Raw genomic sequence first — 24,667 nt, 5'->3', positions numbered from 1 at the left:
TTCAAATCAAATCAAATGACATTTTATTTGACACATACACATGGTTAGCAGATGTTAATGTGAGCGTAGCAAAATGCTTGTGCTTCTAGTTCCCGACAGTGCAGTAATATCTAACAAGTAATCTAACAATTCCCCAACAACTACCTAATACACACAAATCTAAAGAGGTGAATGAGAATATGTACATGTAAGTATATGGATGAGCAATGGCCGAGCGGCATAGACAAAGTGCAATGGATGGTATAAATACAGTATATACATGTGATATGAGTAATGTAAGATACATAAACATTATTAAAGTGGCATTATTTAGACTGCATTGTATAAAGTGACTAGTGATCCATTTATTAAAGTGGCCAGTGATTGGGTATCAATGTAGGTAGCAGCCTCTCTGAGTTAGTGATGGCTGTTTAACAGTCTGATGGCCTTGAGATAGAAGCTGTTTCTCAGTCTCTCGGTCCCAGCTTTGATGCACCTGTACTGACCTCGCCTTCTGGATGGTAGCGGTGTAAACAGGCAGTGGCTCGGGTGGTTGATGTCCTTGAAGATCTTTTTGGCCTTCCTGTGACATCAGATGCCCTGGAGAGCCTTGCGGTTGTGGGCGGTGCAGTTTCCGTACCAGGCTGTGATACAGTCCGACAGGATGCTCTCGATTGAGCATCTGTAAAAGTTTGTCAGGGTTTTGGGTGACAAGCCAAATTTCTTCAGCCTCCTGAGGTTGAAGAGGTGCTGTTGCTCCTTCTTTACCACACTGTCTGTGGGAGTGGACCATTTCAGTTTGTCTGTGATGTGTACGCTGTCGATGGAAGGGGTTGGTCTGAGGTGAAGCTGTATATTAGTCTCCTCTTCTTTCTCGGTTGTCTTGTGCTGTCACTAGCATGTGGATAACAGCGGCAGAGCACAACATGGTCACGGATTAGGTTGAGCTGAATGACTCAATGAAAAACACTACTATTAAGCCGCAGCTTTTTTACTGTGATGAGGTTTGGCGTGGGGTAAAAGTCAGAGAAAGCTCTTGTGTTACGGCTGCAATGGAGACTTCATTCAGAGTAATAATGTGGAGCTTGAAGGGGAGCTATAGTAGAATAGCTGATGTAGTAATCTTTTAGTGCATGAATTGTCAATGTGCTATATGCCTCTGTCGGCCGGTATGAAGGCGTGGTCGGGGTTCTCTATGGCATTACTGGTCTCCATCGATCCTCCTGCGGATTATATTTGTATGGTTTGCTTTTTCCAAATTATTCATAAACTACCGCCCCTAAAATAATCAATTTCCCATCAATTGACATACTGTATAGTGTACACTGTATCCACTTTACCATTTGATGTAAAAAATAAAAGGTTATTTTAACCCTGTCTGTGTTGTGTTCCCAAGGGCCATGGGGCAGATGTATGGGCAGTGACTGTGGCCCAGGTGGCAGCCAGAGTCGGGCTGTGTGGTGTGCCCACGTGGACGGCTGGACCACCCTCCACACCAACTGTGACCAGTCCCAGCGGCCTTCCAACCAGCAGAACTGCTTCCGTGTGTGCGACTGGCACAAGGACCTTTACGACTGGAAACTGGGTGCCTGGAACCAGTGTGTGTCCGTGTCAGCAAGGACCTTTGGGGGCATGCGGCCATACGTATGCAATGGGGGTGAGGAGGGCATTCAGACTCGGGAGGTGGGCTGCATACTTAAGTCAGACGAGTCTCCCGGAGACGACAACATCTGTGAGTACTTTGAGCCCAAGCCTCGACTAGAGCAGGCCTGCCTCATCCCCTGCCCTCAGGACTGTGTAGTGTCTGAGTTCACCCCCTGGACGTCCTGCTCAAAAACCTGTGGAACCGGCCTAAAGAACCGGGTGCGCAGTGTCCTGGTGCCTCCGCTCTTCGGGGGTTCCACCTGCCCAAACCTAACCGAGTTCCAGACCTGTAAGCCAGGGCCTTGTAAGGGGCCTGAGGGGGTGTACAGCCTCAGGGTGGGGCCCTGGATGCCCTGTTCTCTCCCCATTTCCCGGCCGGTGCGGCAGGCCAAACGTAAGAAGGGTAAAGGGGGGGCCAGGGAGAGGCCTGGGGTCAAAGACCCTGATACTAGGGAGCTGATCCAGAAGAAACGGACCAGGAACCGGCTCAACAGGCAGGAGAGTCCCTTCTGGGACATCCAGGTGGGATACCAGAGTCGCACGGTGTCCTGTGCACACAGGAACGGGAGCACGGTGGGACTCAGGTAAGTGGCTCAGCATCAGTATTTCAGGGTCTGGGGTAATACTGGTGCCTTAGTTTGTGTCTGTGTGCTGGTTGTCCTTTAAAATTGTACTTTTAGTCTAAATGGGCAAACCATGATATTTCATTGGTCAAAAGAAACCATGTGTTTTTGTCCTTTCAGAACTGTAATTCTGTGAGTCATCATAGTGAGTTATCTCTTGGCTTGTCCTTAAATAACACTCAATCATAATATAGGCACAAACCTGCCACATGTCTAAACAGGCCTTTGCTAGGGGTTGTTTTTATCTTCTTCAGAACTGTAAGCATAGTATTATGTTGTGAGGTGATGTTCTGTACTGATGTACAGTGGATGACAGGTAGGGGAATGGTTATTTGTCTCTGCTTTGCTGTCAAAGTAATGGAGCACTCCCACTTTCTGATGTTTACTTTCAACGGTGGAGATGACAACTCTATATTCACTGGTGCTCATTCCGTGACAGGGATTGAATCTTAGCCAGCACTTTGTAAAGCACTTTGAAAGGTCTTCTGTGATCTTTGACTGTAAAAGAGCAGGATGAGTTGCACAATGCACATTATTGTATTGGTATTGTTACGTGTGCAGGTGAGGAAAGATAAAAGCATTTCAAATCAAAAAGCTTGATTATTAAGAGTAATTTCAGTTCAACTTAAAAAAGTAGAATCATTTATTTTTAAATGCTGTTGACCAAACTCTTTCACATTAGGAGTATGGTTCAGGTTATCAATGATTCAGGTTCTTCACATACTATATCTTATATACGATATATTGCGTGCCCTTCAAGTAAACTGACATTTCCTTGGGCCCTGTCTTCGCTTGATGCTGTCCCTAACTCTATCTTGCCTTGAAGCTCTTTCTTTCGCATTGAATGATGTCTTTGTTTTATGCTGAGTGACAATAACTTCAAATGTCAGCACTGTACAGTACCTCTCATCTTAGAATCCATGAGGTCTTTCATCTCTAGCAAGGAGAGCTACAGTCTCCGTTATGTAGCCTTACATCCACATTATGTATGTGTCACATGCTACAGATTTGATAAATTATGTACTAAATATATTCATTAATGCGCTGTTGGGGCCAATTTCTCAGCGGTGGCTGGGATCAAATATTTCAAAAGAACCGTCAAAACAAATCTTACGCCCTTAGGAAGGTAAATATTAATCTTTGACTTGTTTATTTCTGGTTCTGAAATATTCATTGTTGTTTTTGCCACTTCAGAAAAGTGGAACAAACTTCCCAGCAAACCAACATTGTTTCTGTGAAAGTTCCCAGAACATTTGTTAGGTTGCGGCAATGTTCTCATAGCACAAAAACTGTCCAGTTGCGATGATGATTATACAATATTTGTATAAAACATTTGCCTGATGTTGCAATAACGTTCCCAGAACGTTGCCCTCATATTTTGTTGCAGCAGTTTGTTATAAAAACTTTACTGGTACATTGTGTTATTACATTACCTGGAAACCTAATGAGAACATTTGGGGGAATGTTCTGTGATGGTTGTTACAGATGTTGTGCACAACATTTTTGTGAATGTTAATAGAACATTCCAAGGATATTTCCTTTAAAACATTTTCTGGATAAAATAAAAATGTTCTTATCAAACACATTCTTTGTATGTTTTTGGGATGTTATCATCCTAAAGTTAGATAAAACCCTAACTAGAACTTAATGAGAATCTTAGCTAATGTTCTGGGAATGTTCCCGGTTTGCTGGGTTCTCTCTGAAGCGATACCTAGTGAATCTAGGCAGTCGTCCTCCTAACATCTTGCTGACTTCATTTCCCATTTTGTTTGATGTACATTTGTCATCGTTGGGTCACAGCTTTCTCTTGACTCATTAGACTTTGTTTTAGCCTGGTTGTAGAATAGTGGCTGGCTTTACATGTACTCATATGAAAACAGCATGCATGTGTAGGCTATTTACTGTAGGTTCCAGCTTACATGTTGGCCTCTGAAGTTTTCATTTACCACCAGAAGCACTTCTAGAAAGTATCACTTTACATCTTTTAGTTCAAATTTGAGTCTCTCATATTCTACCATCCTTATGTTTCTCTTCACTGGCCTCACTGGCCTTCCAACCATTCCACTCTGTTTTTTTAAACTGTGTTTCCATCAAGGCGCTAAAAAATATTCTTAAAAGTTGTCTCCCAGGGTTTCACATTCCCTGACCCACATAGTACAGCCAGTTTTGTAGGCTTCAATTGTACAACATGTTTCTTAGCCAAAGCCTTGTGTAATGAGTATGTTTGGGTTCAATGTGGATATTCTTCAGAAACCAAACTCTGTTTTGTGGAATTTCATGGCATTTCTTGTTGTTTGTCGTATAACCTTTATTGGTTTTAAAATGAGAGTTTGAGTGTTTTGAAATATTATTACTCTCTTATTTCAAGTGAAATTGTTTGTCTGTCCCCATTCTGTCTGACTGACTGAGATTTATGACTACTTTTAAGACTTCAAAACCCCTACAACAATGCAGAATATAATAAAAAGTTGACACAACAAAAATATCAAATACTGAAAGAGATCGAGATGCCGTGAAAAGGGTCAATGGACGCTTTAAGGCTTTTTAAGCATGTGTGAAGTTTCATCTAAGTCAGGAAGCGAGCCATTATCCTCACTGTGTCACAAAACCTTTGATTTAATTCCGGAATGTTGTTCACTGAGAAAGATACTCTAGCAGCGTGCCTTGCTGGCAGCACAACGGATCTTTGTTGTGACGTCACACCTGCAGGCCCACCACATCAAACAATTCAAAGGTATCTTCTGTGGAGACAGAGTGGTTAAAAACACAACTCAGGCTCTTTTTCAAGCGTTTTTCAAACCAGTTTCACTCGTTTCTAGCAGAAGTGTGAGAAGCTAGAGGTGAAGTGTGGCATCGGCGTCGTCTAAATGAGAGGTTTCTAAATGAAGCAGAGCTGTAATTAGCAGTAAAAGCTCCTCAGCCGCAGCGCCTCAGGGAAAGGCAATGCATGCAACAGAGCAAGGAACAGAAAATGGTCGGCATTAATTCCTAGTCATTTGAAGGAGCTTAAAGAGGCAGCGTTTATTCATTAGCTCTAATTGCAAGTTGAATGATTAACAGAGTGATTGTTTTTGGTGATTGATCAGTTGTGGTTACTACTCTGATGCTTTTGAGGCACTACCCTTCAGAATTGATGTAGATATGAACCTAGTATAAGTAACTTTATGTATTGTATTGTATTGTATTACATGTACAAAACCCCTCTTCTCATGGTCCTTTGAGCCGGATTTGAACCAGCAACCATTTCCCTACCTAAATGTGGGGGCTGTTGTACAAACCCTTTTCATCTTTTTTTTCCTGCATTGTTTATTAAGTTGTGATGATTCTGAATGAAGGGTTGAGTACTAGGGTTCAATGCCAGTCAGTTCCCTAAGGACTCTTGAATACAGCTTATTACAACATGCTTAGTATAATGTACATTATACTATAGTACAAGTATTAGTACATTATAGTATATGATAGTATTAGTATCATGTACTTACATCCAGCTCATTGATGAATGACCCCTGGCTTCCCATTGTCTTCTGACAGGTGGTGGCGTCACCCAACACAACCGTCTATCTGACGTAAAACAATGCTTCCTTGATGAATGACACACTGCAATAGACAGGACGAAAACCAACATTCCACAAATTCAACCAACATACGCCAAATTTTACCTCAAAATGTACCTCAACTGTCTTTGAAACCCAGTGACCACTTGTTCTAGGACCACCAACACACACAGGGCTCCCTCAGGACCAACTTTCACATCCACTGTTGCAAATTGCAGGCAGCTCGCAAACTGATCTCAGATTACTGACCTTGCCACTCCTCTGCTCTCGCCTCACCTCTGTGTTCCAGTCGGTGTCTGCCCAGGGACCTCCCTCTGACGGTCCAGTCCTGCATCCTCGCTAAGGACTGTAAGCTGAGCGAGTGGGCAGACTGGGGCCCCTGCTCCAAGGCCTGTCTAGACCCAGACCCTGAGTCCCCCCGGGGCAAACGCTCCAGGACCAGACACGTGCACCAGTTCGCCGTGGGGGAGGGGGAGGACTGCCCGCCTCTGGAGGAGACGGAGCCATGTGACCCCCAGGGGGATGGAGTACTGCCCTGTGCCACGTGAGTGTCACTTAGTGTCATGAGGATGTGTGGCTGTATGTGTGGAAGTTATAGTTTTACACTAAATATATGGTAAGAAAGATATGGACATTTATGGTAGGCCTAGAGCTTGAACGTGGGTTAAGTCAATGTTGTATTAGTGGAATTTAAAATGATGAAATGTTGTGTCCAAGTGTAATGTATTACACAGTAGTACCAGTGTGTCAAAAAATACTACCGTACATAGTTCAGGAACCTGATAGGCCTCCAGGAAGTTTTCAACAAATTGAAACCACTTAGTGCACTAACATCCCAAAGTCTACTGGATTCTCACTGACAGAGGTGATACATTCATCCCGTTGATTTCCCATTAGCTACTTCACCTAGCTAATTCGCTCTCCTGGGTGGCCCGTAGGAGTTTGTTTGTGCAGGCCTGTGTCTGTGGTGGAGGAGAGAGCATATGGAGAAAGATTGGTGCAAGTGTTTGAGCTTTTGCCAGACACAGACTCCAGTCAAGTGGAGTCTATGACAATATTGTCTCTCCTGTAACCTGCCACGCAAACACACACACACACACACACACACACACACACACACACACACACACACACACACACACACACACACACACACACACACACACACACACACACACACAGATCATATCCCGTCTTTACACAACCATTCACATAACACTCGAGCTTTCCTGTTCCGATTCTGCAAAATACTTCAAAACCACACCATCTATAAAACTATCAGTCGTGACATAGCCTTTAAAATGGATTCTTTTTATGACTAAAATGTATCTTTTCATATTACTCATGTGTTACTTGGATTGGAAGCAATTAGCCAAACATGGAGCTGGTAGCTATTGGAGTTGTAGTGGAACGATAAGGATTAGTGTAATTCAAGTTTGGCAGCTGCAGCCTCAGATGCAGGTAGAACAGATCAACACACAAGTCACAAATGTGTTTTTATAGCACAGACATGTCAGGGATTTGATTAGCTAAAGAAACATCAGTCAGATTTGAAATGTGTTTTGACAGCATAACCCCCACACACCCATCTCTGTCACCGTCACAGTTACACCTGGAGGACTACAGAGTGGAGCGACTGTAGGGTGGACTCGTTGCTAAGCCAACAGGACCGTCGGCGTAGCAACCAGACCGGCCTGTGTGGGGGAGGGCTCCAGAATCGAGAGGTGTACTGTGTCCAGGCCAACGCCGAACTACTGACCTACCTCAACAACCTCAAAGACAAAGATGGTAATGAGGCTTTTCTATATATAACAATTTTCCACAACAAAGTCTTTCCTATATATAAGGGACTGATCAAAATGTATTGGGGGGAGGGGCTGGTCCAAATCAAGGTGTCATAAACAAATATGCACCCCCCTCCCCAACATAAAAAATATTTTCACATGACCCTCCCCTTGTACATTAAAATAAATGGAACACCCTTCCCCCTCATAGAATTACCTCTAAATCATGTTTACGACCCTGTGTTTATGAACGTTGATATCGACTTCAGCATACTTTTGTTTCACAGTCGAGGGGACAAAAAGTCAGGGATTCGCAGACTACCCCAGACGAGCCATATTTATAATTATATAAAATATATGCAAAGAGTTTACCACCAACAGGTTTCTGTGCCAATGCACCACACAATCAATAAACAAAGCATACCGACTTAGGGCACTTCGATATCATGGTTTGTGTTTTCAACACCACAATAAATAGACTATGTCAATCTTGACAAACAGAAAATGTTTCCCTCCCTACCTTGTAGGCCTACCAGTATAGAAGGCTTGACAATCTCTGAACGACATTCAACTTTTTAGTGTTTTGTAACAGATGACTCTTTCAGTTTGGATTGATTGATTGATTTTATTTGTCAGTAAAAAAATATATACATATATACAGAAAGATTTTTTTAAATAAGTCTGGGACTTATTTCCATTGTGGTCCCTATTTTCTACTATTTTCTACATAAATACATATACTTACATTACATAGATACAGACACATTACAGAGATACAGACACATTACAGAGATACAGACACATTACAGAGATAGACACATTACAGAGATACAGACACATTACAGAGATAGAGACAAAAAAATGCTCGACCTCCAGATGAGTATGAGGGGGGAGTTTAAGTACAATTCTTACCAGCTTGTTTAGCTAGTAGCGTATTCTTAAGATGTTTAGGGCTGCTGGTGAACCATAATGTGCAGGCATAATCAAAACCACATGGGATTAGCGCACTAGCTAGGTTTCCATCCAATTGACGACAGATTTTCTAAATCTTCATAAAAACAATATGCCATTTCAGAGTTTTCTTTAGGAGACAACATGGCAGGGAAGATGTTAATTTACCAGACATTTAAGACATTGACCAGGTATCCATATGCATTCAGATCCGACCTGGCGCATCCAGCTCCATCAATAAACGAGGGATATTGGCCAAATGAGCCACATTTACGTTTTCTTAAACAACCTATAGCAAATGACAAAAACACTATTCCTTGTGTTTCGATGTGTAGCATATGCAAAACTTTATAGGCTATTTTTTTATTGGTTTTTAGGCTACTTTCCTAAAACAATAATTGTCCACCTCACGGTTCAGCTGTCAGAAATTTGAGCACAACATGTATCAGGGCTTAGATGTCCACTGTATGATATTAACATTTGAATAAATATATATAGCCTATATAAAGGAAGAGAAGCTTAGACCTAACCCTAGAGCGATAGAGAGAGATATGCCGGTGACATGCTACGACACAGACAAGCATTTCTTTATGTGAGATGGCTACTGCGTCTGCTATACAGATATAGAATGCAGAAGAAGGGTAATTAGTTCCTTTTCAATCAGAATATTTTGTATAATGATAAGCATTATATTGTTAGATTATAGAAGTAACTCTGGTAGGCCTGAAACAAGTCTTCCTCACCTCAAGTTCAACTGTCAGAGTCCGATTGGAGCGCCGGGGCGCACTGCTTTCACATCATAGGCCTGCAGTAGCTAAAGTTTAATTATAGCCACACCTAACAAACCTTCACAAATGTTTCTAAATTGTATTAGGGTAATATCAAAAGTAAGCCAAGTCATTGTTTATAGGGAAAATTGTCACGTCCTGACCCTTGTAAGATGTCATTTTCTATAGTAGAGTAGGTCAGGGCGTGACAGGGGGTGTTTTTGGGTGGTTTTCTATGTTTTCCATTTCTATGTTATATTCTAGGTTTCTATTTCTATGTTGTTGTTTTTGGTTGATCTCCAATTGGAGGCAGCTGGTCCTCGTTTCCTCTAATTGGAGATCATATTTAAGTTGGGGTTTTTTCTATTGCGTTTGTGGGTAGTTGTTTTCCGTTTTGTTGTCTGCTGCCTGACGGAACTGTTTGCTGCCGTTTTTTTGTTTCTTTGTAAAAGTGTTTAGTTTTCATTAAAAGAATAATCATGAGCACTCAACACGCCGCGCCTTGGTCCCCTCTATACGACGCACGTTACAGAAAATACAAGCAGAAGAGCAAATGTAAATGTAGAAAAACGCAGTGCCCTTCCCTGTGCCCAATAAAAAAAACACACAACCCTCCCCTATTTCGGACCACACCTCCCCCAAGAAAATGTTGGTCTTTCCCTAACACTTTCCTATAACAAAGTCTTTCCTATGTAAAACTGTCTCAATACCAAAATACGGATGCATATCTGATGGCGTTATGTTCATAAACCATCCAACCATCTCATGTGTAATAATCAACATCAAAGAAGACTATGCTATAACATGAGAAATGTTGTCCCACGTCTGATATTGTTGCATGTCTCAAGTCTGTAAAGGTTGTTTGAAACAGTCCCAAACATTTCACAACAAAGACAAAAATAGTTACATGTTGGCACACCCAACTATTTCAGCATCATTGTCTCGTGTCTAACAAATTCAGTAACACATATTGTCATGTACAGTATTCACAGTTCCATACCTTTTGTCCATTCTGACATTTCCTAACAACAGCAGTATCTGAATAACCCCATTAAAATCACGCTTTGTGCTCTACAATTAGTGTAGTCATTACAGAATTACCATAGCAACTCTTGAACACTGCATACCACAGCGAGAGGCAACACGGGAAGTGGAGCTCCTTTCATAACATAATCTGATTTGTGCATCGTCAACTGTCCTGGTGTGACTCTTAAGCCTTAGAAAAGTGAGAGCACTCCGGCTTTGACACTCAGTCCTGTCAAGCCCAGTTTAAGTCAATGCTGCACTGGTAATTATATTAGCAAGGATTCTAAGACTAAGCACCACCAGAGGAGATGGTGTGAGAAAAACAAAAAGCATTTCCATTACGCAAGAAGCACAATTAGCTAGCATATCAAATCAAATCAAATTTTATTGGTCACATACACATGGTTAGCAGATGTTAATGTGAGTGTAGCGAAATGCTTGTGCTTCTAGTTCGGACCATGCAGTAATATCTAACAAGTAATCTAACAATTTCACAACAACTACCTTATACACACAAGTGTAAAGGAATGAATAAGAATATGTACATATAAATATATGGATGTGTGATGGCCGAACGGCATAGGCAAGATGCGGTAGATGGTATAGAGTACAGTATATACATATGAGATGAGTAATGTAGGGTATGTAAACATTATATAAAGTGGCATTGTTTAAAGTGACTAGTGATACATTTATTACATCCCATTTTTAATTATTAAGTGGCTAGAGATTTGAGTCAGTATGTTGGCAGCAGCCACTCAATGTATATCAGGAGATGTTCCTGTCGTTGGAACGGTAATTGTTGGTGAGGTGATAATTATATTCTGACAATATATTTGTGCACAGGTGAAAGTGCTAATTTGAGCTTGAAGGGGGCAATCTGCAGTTCAAACAACAAAAAAGTGTTTACCCCGCCGCTGATTTGGTAAACAGCTGAGGGATGGGGCTGGAAAAATGTAATCATTTTCAAATTCGATGCAAGGACTACTATAGCTTTAGTTTCAACCATGTTTTGAGGCTATACAGTGTATTTTTACAAATACAGTGTTTACAAACATTGGAGTAAAACAAGTTTATATATTCGGGTTCGGATGGGGTAAACAGTTTGAGGCATTTTTAAGTTATATTCTTCAAGGATCAATGTGTATATATCATTCATTTAAAAGTTTTAAAAAACTGTGTAGCGATCGCAGATTGCCCCTTTAAGTATGATGAAGATAGACATATCTCTCTTGTTGTGACCGATACACCACAAGACACAAACACACACACAAACTCTGTGTGTCATGTCATACACAGTACACACAGCAGTGTTATCTACAGTGCCTTCAGAAATATATTTACACCCCTTGGCTTTTTTCACAATTTGTTGGGTTACAAAGTGGGATTAAAATGTATTTAATTGTCATTTTTTGTCATCTATGTCCATGAAATACTCAAATGTCAAAGTGGAAGAAGAATTATATATATATATTTAAATGTAATGGAAAATAAAGCACTAATATGTCTTGATTAGATAAGTATTCAACCCCCTGAGTCAATACATGATTGAATCACATTTGGCAGCAATTACAGCTGTGAGTCTTTCTGAGCAAGTAGCTAAGAGCTTTGCACACCTGGATTGTACAATATTTGCTCATTATTCTTTGAAAAAAAATTCAGGCTCTGTCAAGTTAGTTGTTGATCATTGCTAAACAGCCATTGTTAAGTGTTGCCATAGATTTTCAAGCCGATTTAAGTCAAAACTAACCGTAGGTCACTCAAGAACATTCAATGTTGTCTTGGTAAGCAACTCCAGTGTATATTTGGCCTTGTGGTTTAAGTAGTTGTCCAGCTGATAGATGGCTTTGTCTCCCAGTGTCTGTTGGACAGCAGACTGAACTAAGTTTTCCTGCAGGATTTTTCATTTATTTTTAGCCCCCCAAAAACTCCCTAGTCTTTGCAAATGCCAAGTATAACCATAACATGATGCACCCATCACCATACTTGAAAATATGAAGAGTGGTACTCAGTTATTTGTTGTGTTGGATTTGACCCAAACATAACATTTTGTATTCAGGACAAAAAGTTATTACTTTAGTGCCTTACTGGAAACTGGATGCATGTTTATTAGAATATTATTATTCTGTACAGGCTTCCTTCTTTTCACTCTGTCATTTATGTAGTATTTTGGAGTAACTACAATGTTGTTGATCCCTCCTCAGTTATTTCCTATCACAGCTATTAAACTTATTTAGGCTTGCCGTAACAAATGGGTTGGAGACTTATTGCCTCAAGACATTTCAGCTTTTTATTTTTAATTAATATATTAACATTTGTAAAAAACATAATTCCACTTTGATATTATGGGGTATTGTGTGTGGATCAGTGACACAAAATCAAAATTTAATCCATATTAAATTCAGGCTGTCACACAACACAATCTGGAAAAAGTCAAGGGGTGTGAATACTTTCTGAGAAAATGCTTGCCTATACTCGGTGTCACTAACTGTCGTATGTCTTCACGTCACTACCGCAATTTGGGCTTCTTTGCATTGACAATAGTCTCTCTCTCTCTTTCTATCTCTCTATCTAACCATAGATACTAAAACCACATCATGTCCTCCTGCATGTTGAAACACATGTTTGGTATGCAGTTAAAGATTGACTGACATTAAAGGAGAATGTACTCATGATTTAGTTGAAATGTATGTGTATGTTTGTGTTCCCACGTGTGTCTGGTGTGTGGGAGTTAGAAGGGAGAGTGTTCTTATCTTCCTGGCGCAGGATTCCTCTTCCTCCCCATCAGGGGGGTAATCTCCCCAGCTGGCACATAGATAGAGGCAGACACAGGCAGAAAGTGCATCAGTGAAGTCTGCAGCAACCACCCCTGCATGCATAAACTAAATCACCACGCTCTTAGAAGAACACATCCATAAGCACAGGTCCAGGATCACCTTACCCTCCCTAAATCCAAACCTTAACCATTCTAGAGGGGAAAATCCAAAACTGACTGTTGATCAGTTTCTAGGGGTAACTAGACTGATCTTATTAGAGCACCTTCATCTACATTTTTAAAGATCGACAAGTGTATCCCTGCAGCGCTTCCCATCCGTATCCTTTCTACAAGCCTCTTTCTCATATTGGAAAACCGCTAGACTCCTGTAACAGCACTTAACGTATGCCTCAACTTCCAAAACCCTCTCCCTTTCCAGTGACTGCGTTGCTAATAGTTGTATCTCCCTGTGCCCGCAGAGGGTCAGACCTCAAACCAGCAGAAGCCTAGTGTTCCCCCTCTTCTATCCATCAGCTTTGAAGTTACAGGTAGGTGCTTTAGACCAATCTGAACCTCCTCTCTCTGCCTTGTCGACCGCATTCTTCTCCTCCTTGCTGCTTCTGTATTCTACTTTTTCCCGTTCCATTCCTAATAATGTGTCTCAGTTGAAGTATGTACTGTTAGCATGCATTTCTCTTTTGATGGATGATACTATGACAGTGTTTTGATAGGTTGGCTTCTCCGCAGATTTTGCATCTCAAGTGGTGTAGTTTTCTGAAACACCAGCATGTGTTTCCAACTAAGTTTGAGCATAAACGGTTTCAAGAAGTGGTACGGAAAAAGGACAACAAAGTATTTGCCTGGCACATCGGAACAAGTTTTTATGCTTTTGTGGGAATGGTGAAATAACTCAGTGTTGTTTTTCCAAATGGAATATGCAAAGCATCTGTGAGATGTTTTTCCCCCTGTTTTTCTACTCTGGCACACAATATGCAACACTCACATTAGTTACACTAGGGGACATTTGTTATTGTAGTTTCAATACAATGCAGGAAATACAAGCACAATGCATAAGTCGTGTAATGAAGATGCTGGGTTTTTCTTTAACACAAACACCACTATCTGTTGGTCGACAATTTCTATTCAGAATGGATTGATGTACTTAGATTTAAGTCTGTTCTGCACACTAATAATACAAGGATTATCAGGCTTACCAAATGCAGTATTTGACTATTTGTAAGGGAATAATTCCTTTTGCATATCAATTTCAAAGCTGTGCTTGCTTTTTGCTGTACGCTCGGTATAATTATTTTTCAGCTCTCTTGACTTGATAAGACTCGAAGCGCTGAATGTATTGTTGGAGCTGTCAGACTTAGGGTCTTCACATCCTGCTTAATGAGAAAGTGTGTTTGTGTACAAGTGTAATTGATTGAAAGTCTTGCAACCATTGATGCAATGTTTGGATCATAAATTGAGTGTCTGTACGTGTGTGTGCACATACACAGGTGTGTGTGCGTACGTGCATTTGTGCATGTGTGTGTGTGTGTGTGTGTGTGTGTGTGTGTACGTCTGTTCGTGCTGTGGCAGAGGGGTGTAGCCAATGGTAGTGGATTTTGCTTTGGACAATCTGTTAGGAGATCAAGAGCCTTTGTTGCATCAACCAGAACAACCAGCACTGTGCTATGTTCCAAAACAGCTTCGATGTGACAGACACACAAAACCACTCACCAACTTTCCACTCCAACTTTCAAACAAACCCATTTATTCAAGTGCATTTAAGAAACATCCAGAAAATGGCGTCTCACAGCCGGCCTCACTTATCCTCCTGCCGAGAAAAACAAACTCTCTTTTGTTCCTTTGCGTGAAGTGAAGTTCCTCTGCGGGAATATACGCATCGTGTACACAGCTTCTAAATCTGAAGCGCTACAACAGGGGAATCATAGCACTGGATTATTCTTCATGGAATATGTATGAGAGGAGACACTGCAGCTCTCTCACACCTTCGGTACAGCCTTCATGTGTCTTCAGTGAGAGCGGTGGGCCTGTCTTCATGTTGTTTCAAGTGTTAGATAGCGCTGAAAGGTTCATCAGAGTTCATTTATCACCCTGAAATGCTAACAGTATGCTAACAGTGGGGCGAATAACAAAGGGAAATGGCAGCACTTCACAGACTGTAAACCTTTACAGTGGGTTTTATGTGCTCTCTTCTGGGACCTTGTTTTTGATTTATTTTACCTTTATTTAACTAGGCAAGTTAGTTAAGAAAAAAATCTTATTTTCAATGACAGCCTAGGAACAGTGGGATAACTGCCTTGTTCAGGGGCAGAACGGCAGATTTTTACCTTGTCAGCTCAGGGATTCAATCTTGCAACATTTCGGTTATTAGTCCAACACTCTAACCACTAGGCTACAGGCGTGCATATAAGTAAAAACCAAAGTTTTTTTCCATTTGGCATTTTCCTCTCCATTATCATAACCAAGAACACTAGTAAACATTCTGCATGAAGACAAGTACGGGATAAAATCAAACAGATGAATGGAAAATATACTCAGTCGATTCCAAGAAAATACTGAAATACCACTGCTGTATCTAATCTAACAGTTCATCTGTTCCTTAGTATATTTGTTAATCTATTTCTCTGTATTTGTCTGGGTATATCGGAATATTTCAGAATATATCAGTATATTTATGACTATGTTAGTATGATTATGTTAGTATGTACAATCCCCTAAGTATTTGTTTGGACAGTGAAGCTAAAACGTTTAGTTTGGCTCTATACTCCAGCATTTTGTATTTGAGATCAAATGTTTCATACAGAATCTCACTTTTTGTTTGAGGGTATTTTCATACATATCTGTTTTACCGTTAAGAAATAAAAAATACTTTATGTATCTAGTCTCCCCATTTGAAGGTGTCAAGTGGTTGGACAAATTCACTTATACAGTATGTGTATTAAAGTTGTAAAATGAAAGCCATATTTCTAGCATACAATGATTACATCAAACTTTTGCAGTTTGTTTTGGTTGTGTTTCAGATTATGTTGTGCCCAATAGAAATGAATGGTAAATAATGTATCTTTATTTTTTAACTCTGCATTGTTGGAAAAGGCCCCGGTATTCTACTGTTAGTTTCCACCTGTTGTTTATGAAGCATTTGACAAATTTGATTTGATTTAATGTGTACCATGATTACGGATAATCATGAACAAATCGTGAACAATGATGATTGAGAAAGTTAGAGGCATAAATATCACCCCCCCCCCCCTCCCCCCCCCCAAATGGGGGGACTACATACAGCAAGTGCTTTAATTTCTAAACAGAAATGTATGAAATACAATTCAATTAAAGGTAACACTCTGTTCTGTCTCCTCATGAAACATTTGATCATTTTAATGAAATGTAAAATGTAATGTTTTAGCTTTACTGTCAAAATAAATACATAAGGGAATGTATATATATTTCTGAATATATCAGTATATTTCTGACTATACTGTAAGTATATTTGTATGCCTGTCCCTTATTTCCATGTCCCTAGCATCCCGTCCTGTGGACAGCAAGCTGTGTGGGGGTCCCATGCCCAACACGTCCCAGCTGTGTCACATCCCCTGTCCCATCGAGTGTGAAGTGTCCCCATGGGGGGCCTGGGGACCCTGCACCTATGAGAACTGTGATGTCCAAGAAGGGAAGAAAGGTGTGTGGATAAGGGTTTGAGTGGGACTACTGTATGTCGATCACACTTTATTTGGATAGTCCCATGTAGATGATCTACAGATGGTCACACTATCAACAAACAATCAAATGCTTGCTAAGGTTAGGGTTAGGGTTAGGTTTAGAATAAAGGTTACGTAAGAGATAAGTTTAGGGTTGGGATAATGGTTAAGGTTAGGGCTAGGGTTAGGCTTAGTGGATAGTAAGTTGAAATGCTGTTGACAGTTATTGAACATCTACTGAACACCTATAAACCATTTATAAACATGGCACTGTTTCAGAAGGTTATACAGTAATTATCAGTGAATATATAGTAGTCGGTGTTATTGTAGCCATCGTAAAGTCCTCTTAAAAAAACATATTCTGGCATAAATGTATTATATTATATATATATATTATATATATATCTAACATCTGTGGGTGGTTCAACACCCACATGATAATTACACGCTGGCTCTTCACAATGAAATCCTCTCGTTTGTATCAATTTATGGTCAATTTGATCACAGTATGTGTTAAAGTGCCAACAATTAACTAGGCAATTATTTGCTTGCACTTGTACACTAATCCCAATCTTATCATTGTAGCATATCCTATTATTCAATTTCGAATTCCAAAGGAGGACAATTAGGCATATTATGCATTTTTTCAGAGTTTTTATATATTTTTTCCATATGGTTTTATGTATTTTTCATTATACATTTTCATATTAAATGGAATTATGTGTCTTTTTCCCTTCGGCAGGTTTTAAACTGAGGAAACGGGAGATCAGCAATGAGCCAACTGGTGGACCAGGGAACTGCCCTCACCTGGTGGAGGCTGTCCCATGTGACGAACCCAGCTGCTGGGTCTGGCGCCTGGTCAGACTGGATGAGTGTATCCCCGACGGGGAGCTGCCGTGTGGCTCCGGGACACAGATACCTCAGGTCCAGTGTGTCAACAGCACCGGTGAGGAAAATCATGGTGATAACTAATTATCAGCTAAAGATTATTTCAATTGGATTTTTCCTTCGTTAATTCCGTTAAACTTAGTCTCCATAATCGTTGCTGTGTGATTGTAGATAAAGCTCTGTGATTGCAGTCTATAGGTTTATTGATTCGGTTAATGCACATTATAGAGTTCTTTATTTTCAGTGGACGTTTGCTTGACTAATTCATGTATAACACAGCCAACAGGCAAACTGACTGACATTACGTCGTTACAACCAGAAAATGGTTGAAATGTTGTCATTAAGACGTTATTTCAACCAGTTATGCCTGCTAATCTAGCATAGTACAATAAAACTGTACTATAGTATTCTGACTTACTATTATGCTCAGAATCCACCACATTATTAGCTCAGCTCCCTGATCCCCCCAAGAGTAGCCCACCACTTCCAGATGACCTATTTACATCTGTGATGAGTAAAGGTATTCGCACGCTTCCCAGCCGAAACAGTTCGGAAAAGTTTGTGCATACAGTGCGTTCGTAAAGTATTCAGACCCCTTGACTTTTTCCACATTTTGTTACGTTACAACCTTATTCTCAAATTGATCAAATAAAAATGTGTCCTCATCAATCTACAACAATACCCCATAATGACAAAGCGAAGTTTGCAAATTTCTTAAAAATAAACAACAGAAATACCTTATTTACATAACTATTCAGACCCTTTGCTATGAGACTCGAATTCGAACTCAATTGCATCCTGTTTCCATTGACTAACCTTGAGATGTTTCTACAAGTTGATTGGAGTCCACCTGTGGAAAATTCAGTTGATTGGACATGATTTGGAAAGGCACACACCTGTCTTTATAGGGTCCCACAGTTGACAGTGCATGTCAGAGCAAAAACCATGCCGAGGTGGAAGGAATTGTCCATAGAGATCCAAGACAGGATTTTGTCGCAGCACAGATCTGGATCTGGGGAAGGGTACCAAAAAATGTCTGCAGCATTGAAAGTCCCCAAGAACACAGTGTCCTCCATCATTCTTAAATGGAAGAAGTTTGGAACCACCAAGACTCTTCCTAGAGCTGGCCGCCTGGTCAAACTGAGCAATCGGGGGAGAAAGGTCTTTGTGAGGGAGGTGACCAAGAACCCGATGGTCGTTCTGACAGAGCTCTAGAGTTCCTCTGTAGAGATGGGAGAACCTTCCAGAAGGACAACCATCTCTGCAGCACCCCACCAATCAGGCCTTTATGGTAACGTGGCCAAATGGAAGCTACTCCTCAGTAAAAGGCACATGACATCCCACTTGGAGTTTGCCAAAAGGCTCCTAAAGACACGCAGACCATGAGAAACAAGATTCTCTGCATGATGAAACCAAGATTCATCTCTTTGGTCTGAATGCCATGTCTGGAAGAAACCTGGCACGGAAGCATGGTGGTGGAATTATCATGCTGTGTGGATGTTTTTCAGTGGCAGTGACTGGGAGACTAGTCAGAATCGAGGGAAAGATCAACGGAGCAAGGAAGAGATAGAACCTTGATGAAAACCTGCTCCAGAGCGCTCAGGACCTCAGACTGGGGCAACGGTTCACCTTCCAACAGGACAACGACCCTAAGCACACAGCCAAGACAATGCAGGAGTGGCTTCGGGACAAGTCTCTGAATGTCCTTGAGTGGCCCAGCCAGAGCCCAGAATTGAACCCGATCTAACATATCTGGATAGACCTGAAAATAGTTGTGCAGCAATGCTCCCCATCCAACCGGACAGAGCTTGAGATCTGCAGAGAAGAATGGGAGAAACTCCCCAAATACAGGTGTGCCAAGCTTGTAGCGTCATACCCAAGAAGACTCGAGCCTGTAATCGCTGCCAAAGGTGCTTCAAAAAGTAACTACTTATGTAAATGTCATATTTAGATAATTTTTTTAATGTACTTTTGCAAAAAATTCTAAAAACCTGTTTTTGCTTTGTCATTACGGGTTATTGTGTGTAGATTGATGAGTGAAAAAAAAAATTGAATACATTTTAGAAAAAGGCTGTAACGTAACAAAATGTGGAAAAAGTCAAGGGGTCTGAATACTTTCCAAATGCACCGGAAATTATGACGACATTTTATGACATTTCTGTTTATTTTGGACTTCGGTGAGGGTTTTTTCGGCTGTTCGGGCACATACAATTTCTTATAGAGGCAAGTTCGGAGCCGAAGTCTATGCCCCCTTCGTCGGTGATTGGTCAACAGAAGAGAGTCTTCAATAAAGGCAACTAATTTTCAAGCACATTTTTTGATTGAGAAATACTGCACCAAACATCTTAGTTAGATGTAAAATTGAGCGGCTAAGAGCTCCTTGGCAAAACGTCAAAATAAATGACAGTTATCTTAGATTAATTCTGATTATTTTGAGGAAATGTATACTGGCTACGGCATCTCAAAATGGACAAACAGTACTATTGACACTTTTTCTTGTTTTTCAAGCGAAGGTCTTTTAAGGGAGTATGCGAGCACACTCATTTAGTTTGGCTAACCGAGTTCAATTAGGCACCAGCTGAACTGAAGCATGCTGATGCCTTAAATCAGGGTCTCACCCTCTGGATAAAAAATCATATGTTGCTCAAGGTGACCTCTCTACCACCCCTCTAACATATGGCTATACTGTAAGTGAGTGAAGAGCTGGGAACGACTTCCCAAGCCCTCCCCCCTTTTCACTCTTAGCCAGAGCAATTAAACCCTGCTCACACTAAATCAAATCAATTCTCTCTGGCCCTGCGTCTCGGGGACTCCCTTAACTTTGCAGCTTCGTGGTTTTACTGCTCCACTTTATTACTGAAGAATGTTTGACTGAAGAGATTGGTAGTCGGTGCAGAGAGATGCTGTCTGGGTTTTTCAGCAGGTTTCAGAATGTGTGTGTAATTGACAAAGATGCTATGTTATCAATCCCAGGTATAGTCGCCATTCCTAGTTTGAGCGTTATGAAAGCGATATAGAGAGATATCAAAGAGATACACAGAGAAAGATACAGGCACTGTAATGGATTGAGTCCAAATCATACGCTTGCGATAGTCCTTTGACAATGACCTCTTATCATCCTCCAAATTCGGGAAAAACTGAAACATCCTATGTTACATTGTCATCTCACCTCATACAGGACACATACTGTACATGTACATCCACTAGTGGAATTCAGGGTTATTGCCAGGTCAGGTGATGTCTTCCTAGTAGCTCTGTGAGAGGTACAACCTCTTTGTGTTTTTCTACCTATCTTGACTGGCGTTGACTGATTCCCTATATCTCCACTGATGTTTGTTGTGTTTTGTTTTTGTGCTACTTTAGCCAGAGAGACTTTGGGTCTGTCTGCCGTACTGAGGCTGAATTTTATGAAACTGCCACACCGCAGACAAAAGTCTATACAAATGTCATTGAAACTCCACTGTCGATACTGAGCGTTTCTGATATATACTAATATTCACTGTTCTGACTCATTTAAAGGAAACCGTTTTTCTCAGTTCACTAAGCCTGGAGTTTTTCTAATAAAAGGTGTTCTGTCCATTCATGTTTTTGCCACCGTGAGAGCCACTGAGTTTCCCTGTCACTTCGCATTTCCACACTGTCTCGGTTCAGTCACGATTGGTTCACTGAACGCTCCTCAAAGTGACATCTTAATGTAAAGGCGGACCGATCGGAGGGTTTGAAGCTCAACTCATCCTCAGCCTGAAATTGCAAAATCCAACCGTCGGAAGATCCATATTTACTCTGCAGAGCCGTTGTGTTGCTCGTTTTGGTTTTTGAAATGTCTTGAATTCAGTTCATTGCGACATGGAAACCCTTTCCTAATATTTTTCATTCATTAATAAACAACAGAAAATCCGGTGTTTCTATGTCAAACGGTTTTGTATATTTCAGTCTTCTGTGATGTATATGAATGTCATGGAATTGTAGGACCAGTGGAGATGCGGAATCAGGCGCAGGAGACAGAGGGCCGGAGCAACAGTGTTTTAATGCAACGGGAAAAAACACAATAGCCGAAAGGCACAGGGCGCTCAATAAAGTCCGCCAGGGAAAACACATTCCCAAAATAAACACGAGGGATAAAGCGCACGGGGCGCAGCCCGGCAATAAAGCTTACACAGGCCAGCGAAACAGGCCACACACAACTGTCCTGAGTGGACAATAAACAATCCCGCACGAGAACCCAAACTGAAAATACACACTAAATAACCCCCCACTAATGACAGACACGAAACAGGTGCAGGATAGACAGACAAAACCAAAAGACACAGAAACATAGATCGGTGGCAGCTAATAGGCCGGCGACGACGACCGCCGAGCGCCGCCCGACCGAGGAGGGGCGCCACCTTCGTTGGATACTGTGACAATGAAGTGTAATATTGGGATGCGAACTCAAAATGTTATACATTTCAACTCTGTATCTGACATGGTACAGGTGGCTGTAAGATCATAACCATGTGTGTGAGGAATATACTTTTGTTTCAAAGTAGATTTGTTTGTGTGACCCTGATTTAGCCCACTACAGTAAAATGTTAACCTGTTAAAAGCACATACAAAATATGTGGCTTAATAGTATAACCCACTTAAGTGGTCATGAATCATAAATATGTAAGTGAAACAAATGTAAGTCCTGTGTGAGTTTGTACTTACTATGTCCAAAGCTAATTCAGTATTCAGATCGAGTTGCGTTGAGAATAGCGACGTCATTATTAATATATTGTAAAGATTATCCTCGGTAACCTTAACCCAGCATGTTATTAAACAGTTACCAAACATTTGATCCAGCTGTGATGTCAGAAGGAAGACAACAGATCAAGTTGAATGTCTGTGTTAATGAATTGTATGGGTTGAAATTGATTCGCATTCAATGACACTAAGGAAACAACATATAAACAACCCCAACAATGGACCAGAAAATTGTAGTGTGGTTTATCATGTTGTTGACATTATAATGGAGGGTGACAGATAACCTTGTGGTTTGAATCCCGAGCCGACCAGGCGAAAAAATCTGCCGATGTGCCTTGAGCAAGGCACTTAACCCTAATCGCTCCTGTAAATTGCTCTGGATAAGAGTCTGCTAAGTTATATAAAGTGTAGTACAATTACAGATTCTGTTTATGTTTGAGATTTGTTTCTGTATTGAAAAACAGTTTGATAAATTATTGTGTTTCTATTGTGCCACCCAGGCGACATGGTGGACAAGGAGCTGTGTGGGGGAGCCCCTGCTCCTGAGCCCATCGCCTGTGATGTGCCTTGCCCTAAGGACTGTGTCCTCAGCGACTGGACCTCCTGGTCCTCCTGCTCCCAAACCTGTTCCAGCAAAACCATCGAGGGCAAGCAGCTGAGGACCCGCTCCGTACTGGCCTACAACGCTGGCGAAGGTGACTATGAGACTATATACTGTAGATGGTGTGCCATTCTGTACGGTCTGTATTGTATATCTACTGTACTGTCTGCTACTGTCTTTTACTGTCCCTCTGTCTGTTACTGTCTGCTACTGTCTTTTACTGTCCCTCTGTATGTTACTGTCTGTTACTGCCTGTCTGTCTGTCCCTCTGTCTGTTACTGAATGTTACTGTCTGCTACTGTCTTGTACTGTCCCTCTGTCTGTTACTGTCTGCTACTGTCTTTTACTGTCCCTCTGTCTGTTACTGAATGTTACTGTCTGCTACTGTCTTTTACTGTCCCTCTGTCTGTTACTGTCTGCTACTGTCTTTTACTGTCCCTCTGTCTGTTACTGTCTGTTACTGCCTGTCTGTCTGTCCCTCTGTCTGTTACTGAATGTTACTGTCTGCTACTGTCTTGTACTGTCCCTCTGTCTGTTACTGTCTGCTACTGTCTTTTACTGTCCCTCTGTCTGTTACTGTCTGCTACTGTCTTTTACTGTCCCTCTGTATGTTACTGTCTGTTACTGCCTGTCTGTTTGTCCCTCTGTCTGTTACTGTCTGCTACTGTCTTTTACTGTCCCTCTGTCTGTTACTGTCTGCTACTGTCTTTTACTGTCCCTCTGTCTGTTACTGTATCTTACTGTCTGCTACTGTCTTTTACTGTCCCTCTGTCTGTTACTGAATGTTACTGCCTGTCTTTTACTGTCCCTCTGTATGTTATTGTCTGTTACTGCCTGTCTGTCTGTCCCTCATTCTGTTACTGTATGTAACTGTTTGTTACTGTCTGTCCCTCTGTCGGTTACTGTTTGTTAATGTCTGTCTGTCTGTCTGTCTGTCTGTCTGTCTGTCTGTCTGTCTGTCTGTCTGTCTGTCTGTCTGTCTGTCTGTCTGTCTGTCTGTCTGTCTGTCTGTCTGTCTGTCTGTCTGTCTGTCTGTCTGTCTGTCTGTCTGTCTGTCTGTCTGTCACTGTCACTGTCACTGTCACTGTATCACACTGTCTGTTACTGTCTGTCCCTTTGTCTGTTACTGTCTTGTTTGTCTGTCTGTCTGTCTGTACCTCTGTCTGTCACTATGATGTTTTTGTTTTCATTGAAACATTTGGCTAAAAGTTGATCTGCATGTTGTTTACCTCCCCACAGTAACTGCAATGGTAGTGGCATGGATCACAGTGATGGAGGGTAACACTTGTGATTGAAATGAGCTGTTAGCTACATTTAACCTTAGCGATATGTTGACAAATGACAAAATAATTGGATTTCTGTCAATGTTTACAGACTTTACTGTAGTTATACCTCGACAACCTTTGGGCACCATAGGTTTGATTTAAAATCCTAGTAGCAATAGATGTAGTGAAAGAAGTAGTTGCTTTTGGTTTTGTTGTTGTACAGTAAGTAAGTATAACTCATTCTTCAAATGTATTTACACATTCTCATATCTTGATGTGAGAATTTTAACATTCTATATCAATGTTTTCCAAAGGTCTTTCAAGGGTGCCAAAGTTTCCAAAGCTTTTTGGTACATTCTATTTTTATCTTTAAAAATAGTAATAGTACTAGTAGT

General features: G+C 41.1%; 1 protein-coding gene across 2 annotated transcripts in view; it reads left to right on the top strand.

Annotated features, from left to right (window-relative positions):
- The window catches only part of LOC115176978 (thrombospondin type-1 domain-containing protein 7A-like), a 103,235-nt gene that overhangs the window by 37,350 nt on the left and 41,218 nt on the right, over positions 1-24,667 (top strand). Inside the window, exons 2-8 of one of the 2 annotated variants that reach the window (XM_029737405.1) lie at positions 1,376-2,207; positions 6,090-6,344; positions 7,407-7,588; positions 13,563-13,631; positions 16,619-16,774; positions 17,536-17,739; positions 22,907-23,101. In XM_029737405.1, coding sequence (XP_029593265.1) covers positions 1,376-2,207; positions 6,090-6,344; positions 7,407-7,588; positions 13,563-13,631; positions 16,619-16,774; positions 17,536-17,739; positions 22,907-23,101 — 1,893 coding nt within the window. The remainder of the gene's footprint in view (positions 1-1,375; positions 2,208-6,089; positions 6,345-7,406; positions 7,589-13,562; positions 13,632-16,618; positions 16,775-17,535; positions 17,740-22,906; positions 23,102-24,667) is intronic. The other variant, XM_029737407.1, reaches the window with a different exon arrangement.

This window comes from Salmo trutta, chromosome 37 (assembly GCF_901001165.1).
Source record: "Salmo trutta chromosome 37, fSalTru1.1, whole genome shotgun sequence".
Taxonomy (NCBI): domain Eukaryota; kingdom Metazoa; phylum Chordata; class Actinopteri; order Salmoniformes; family Salmonidae; genus Salmo; species Salmo trutta.
Note: the sequence above shows the minus strand (reverse complement) of the source record. Positions and strands in the feature narration are given on the sequence as shown.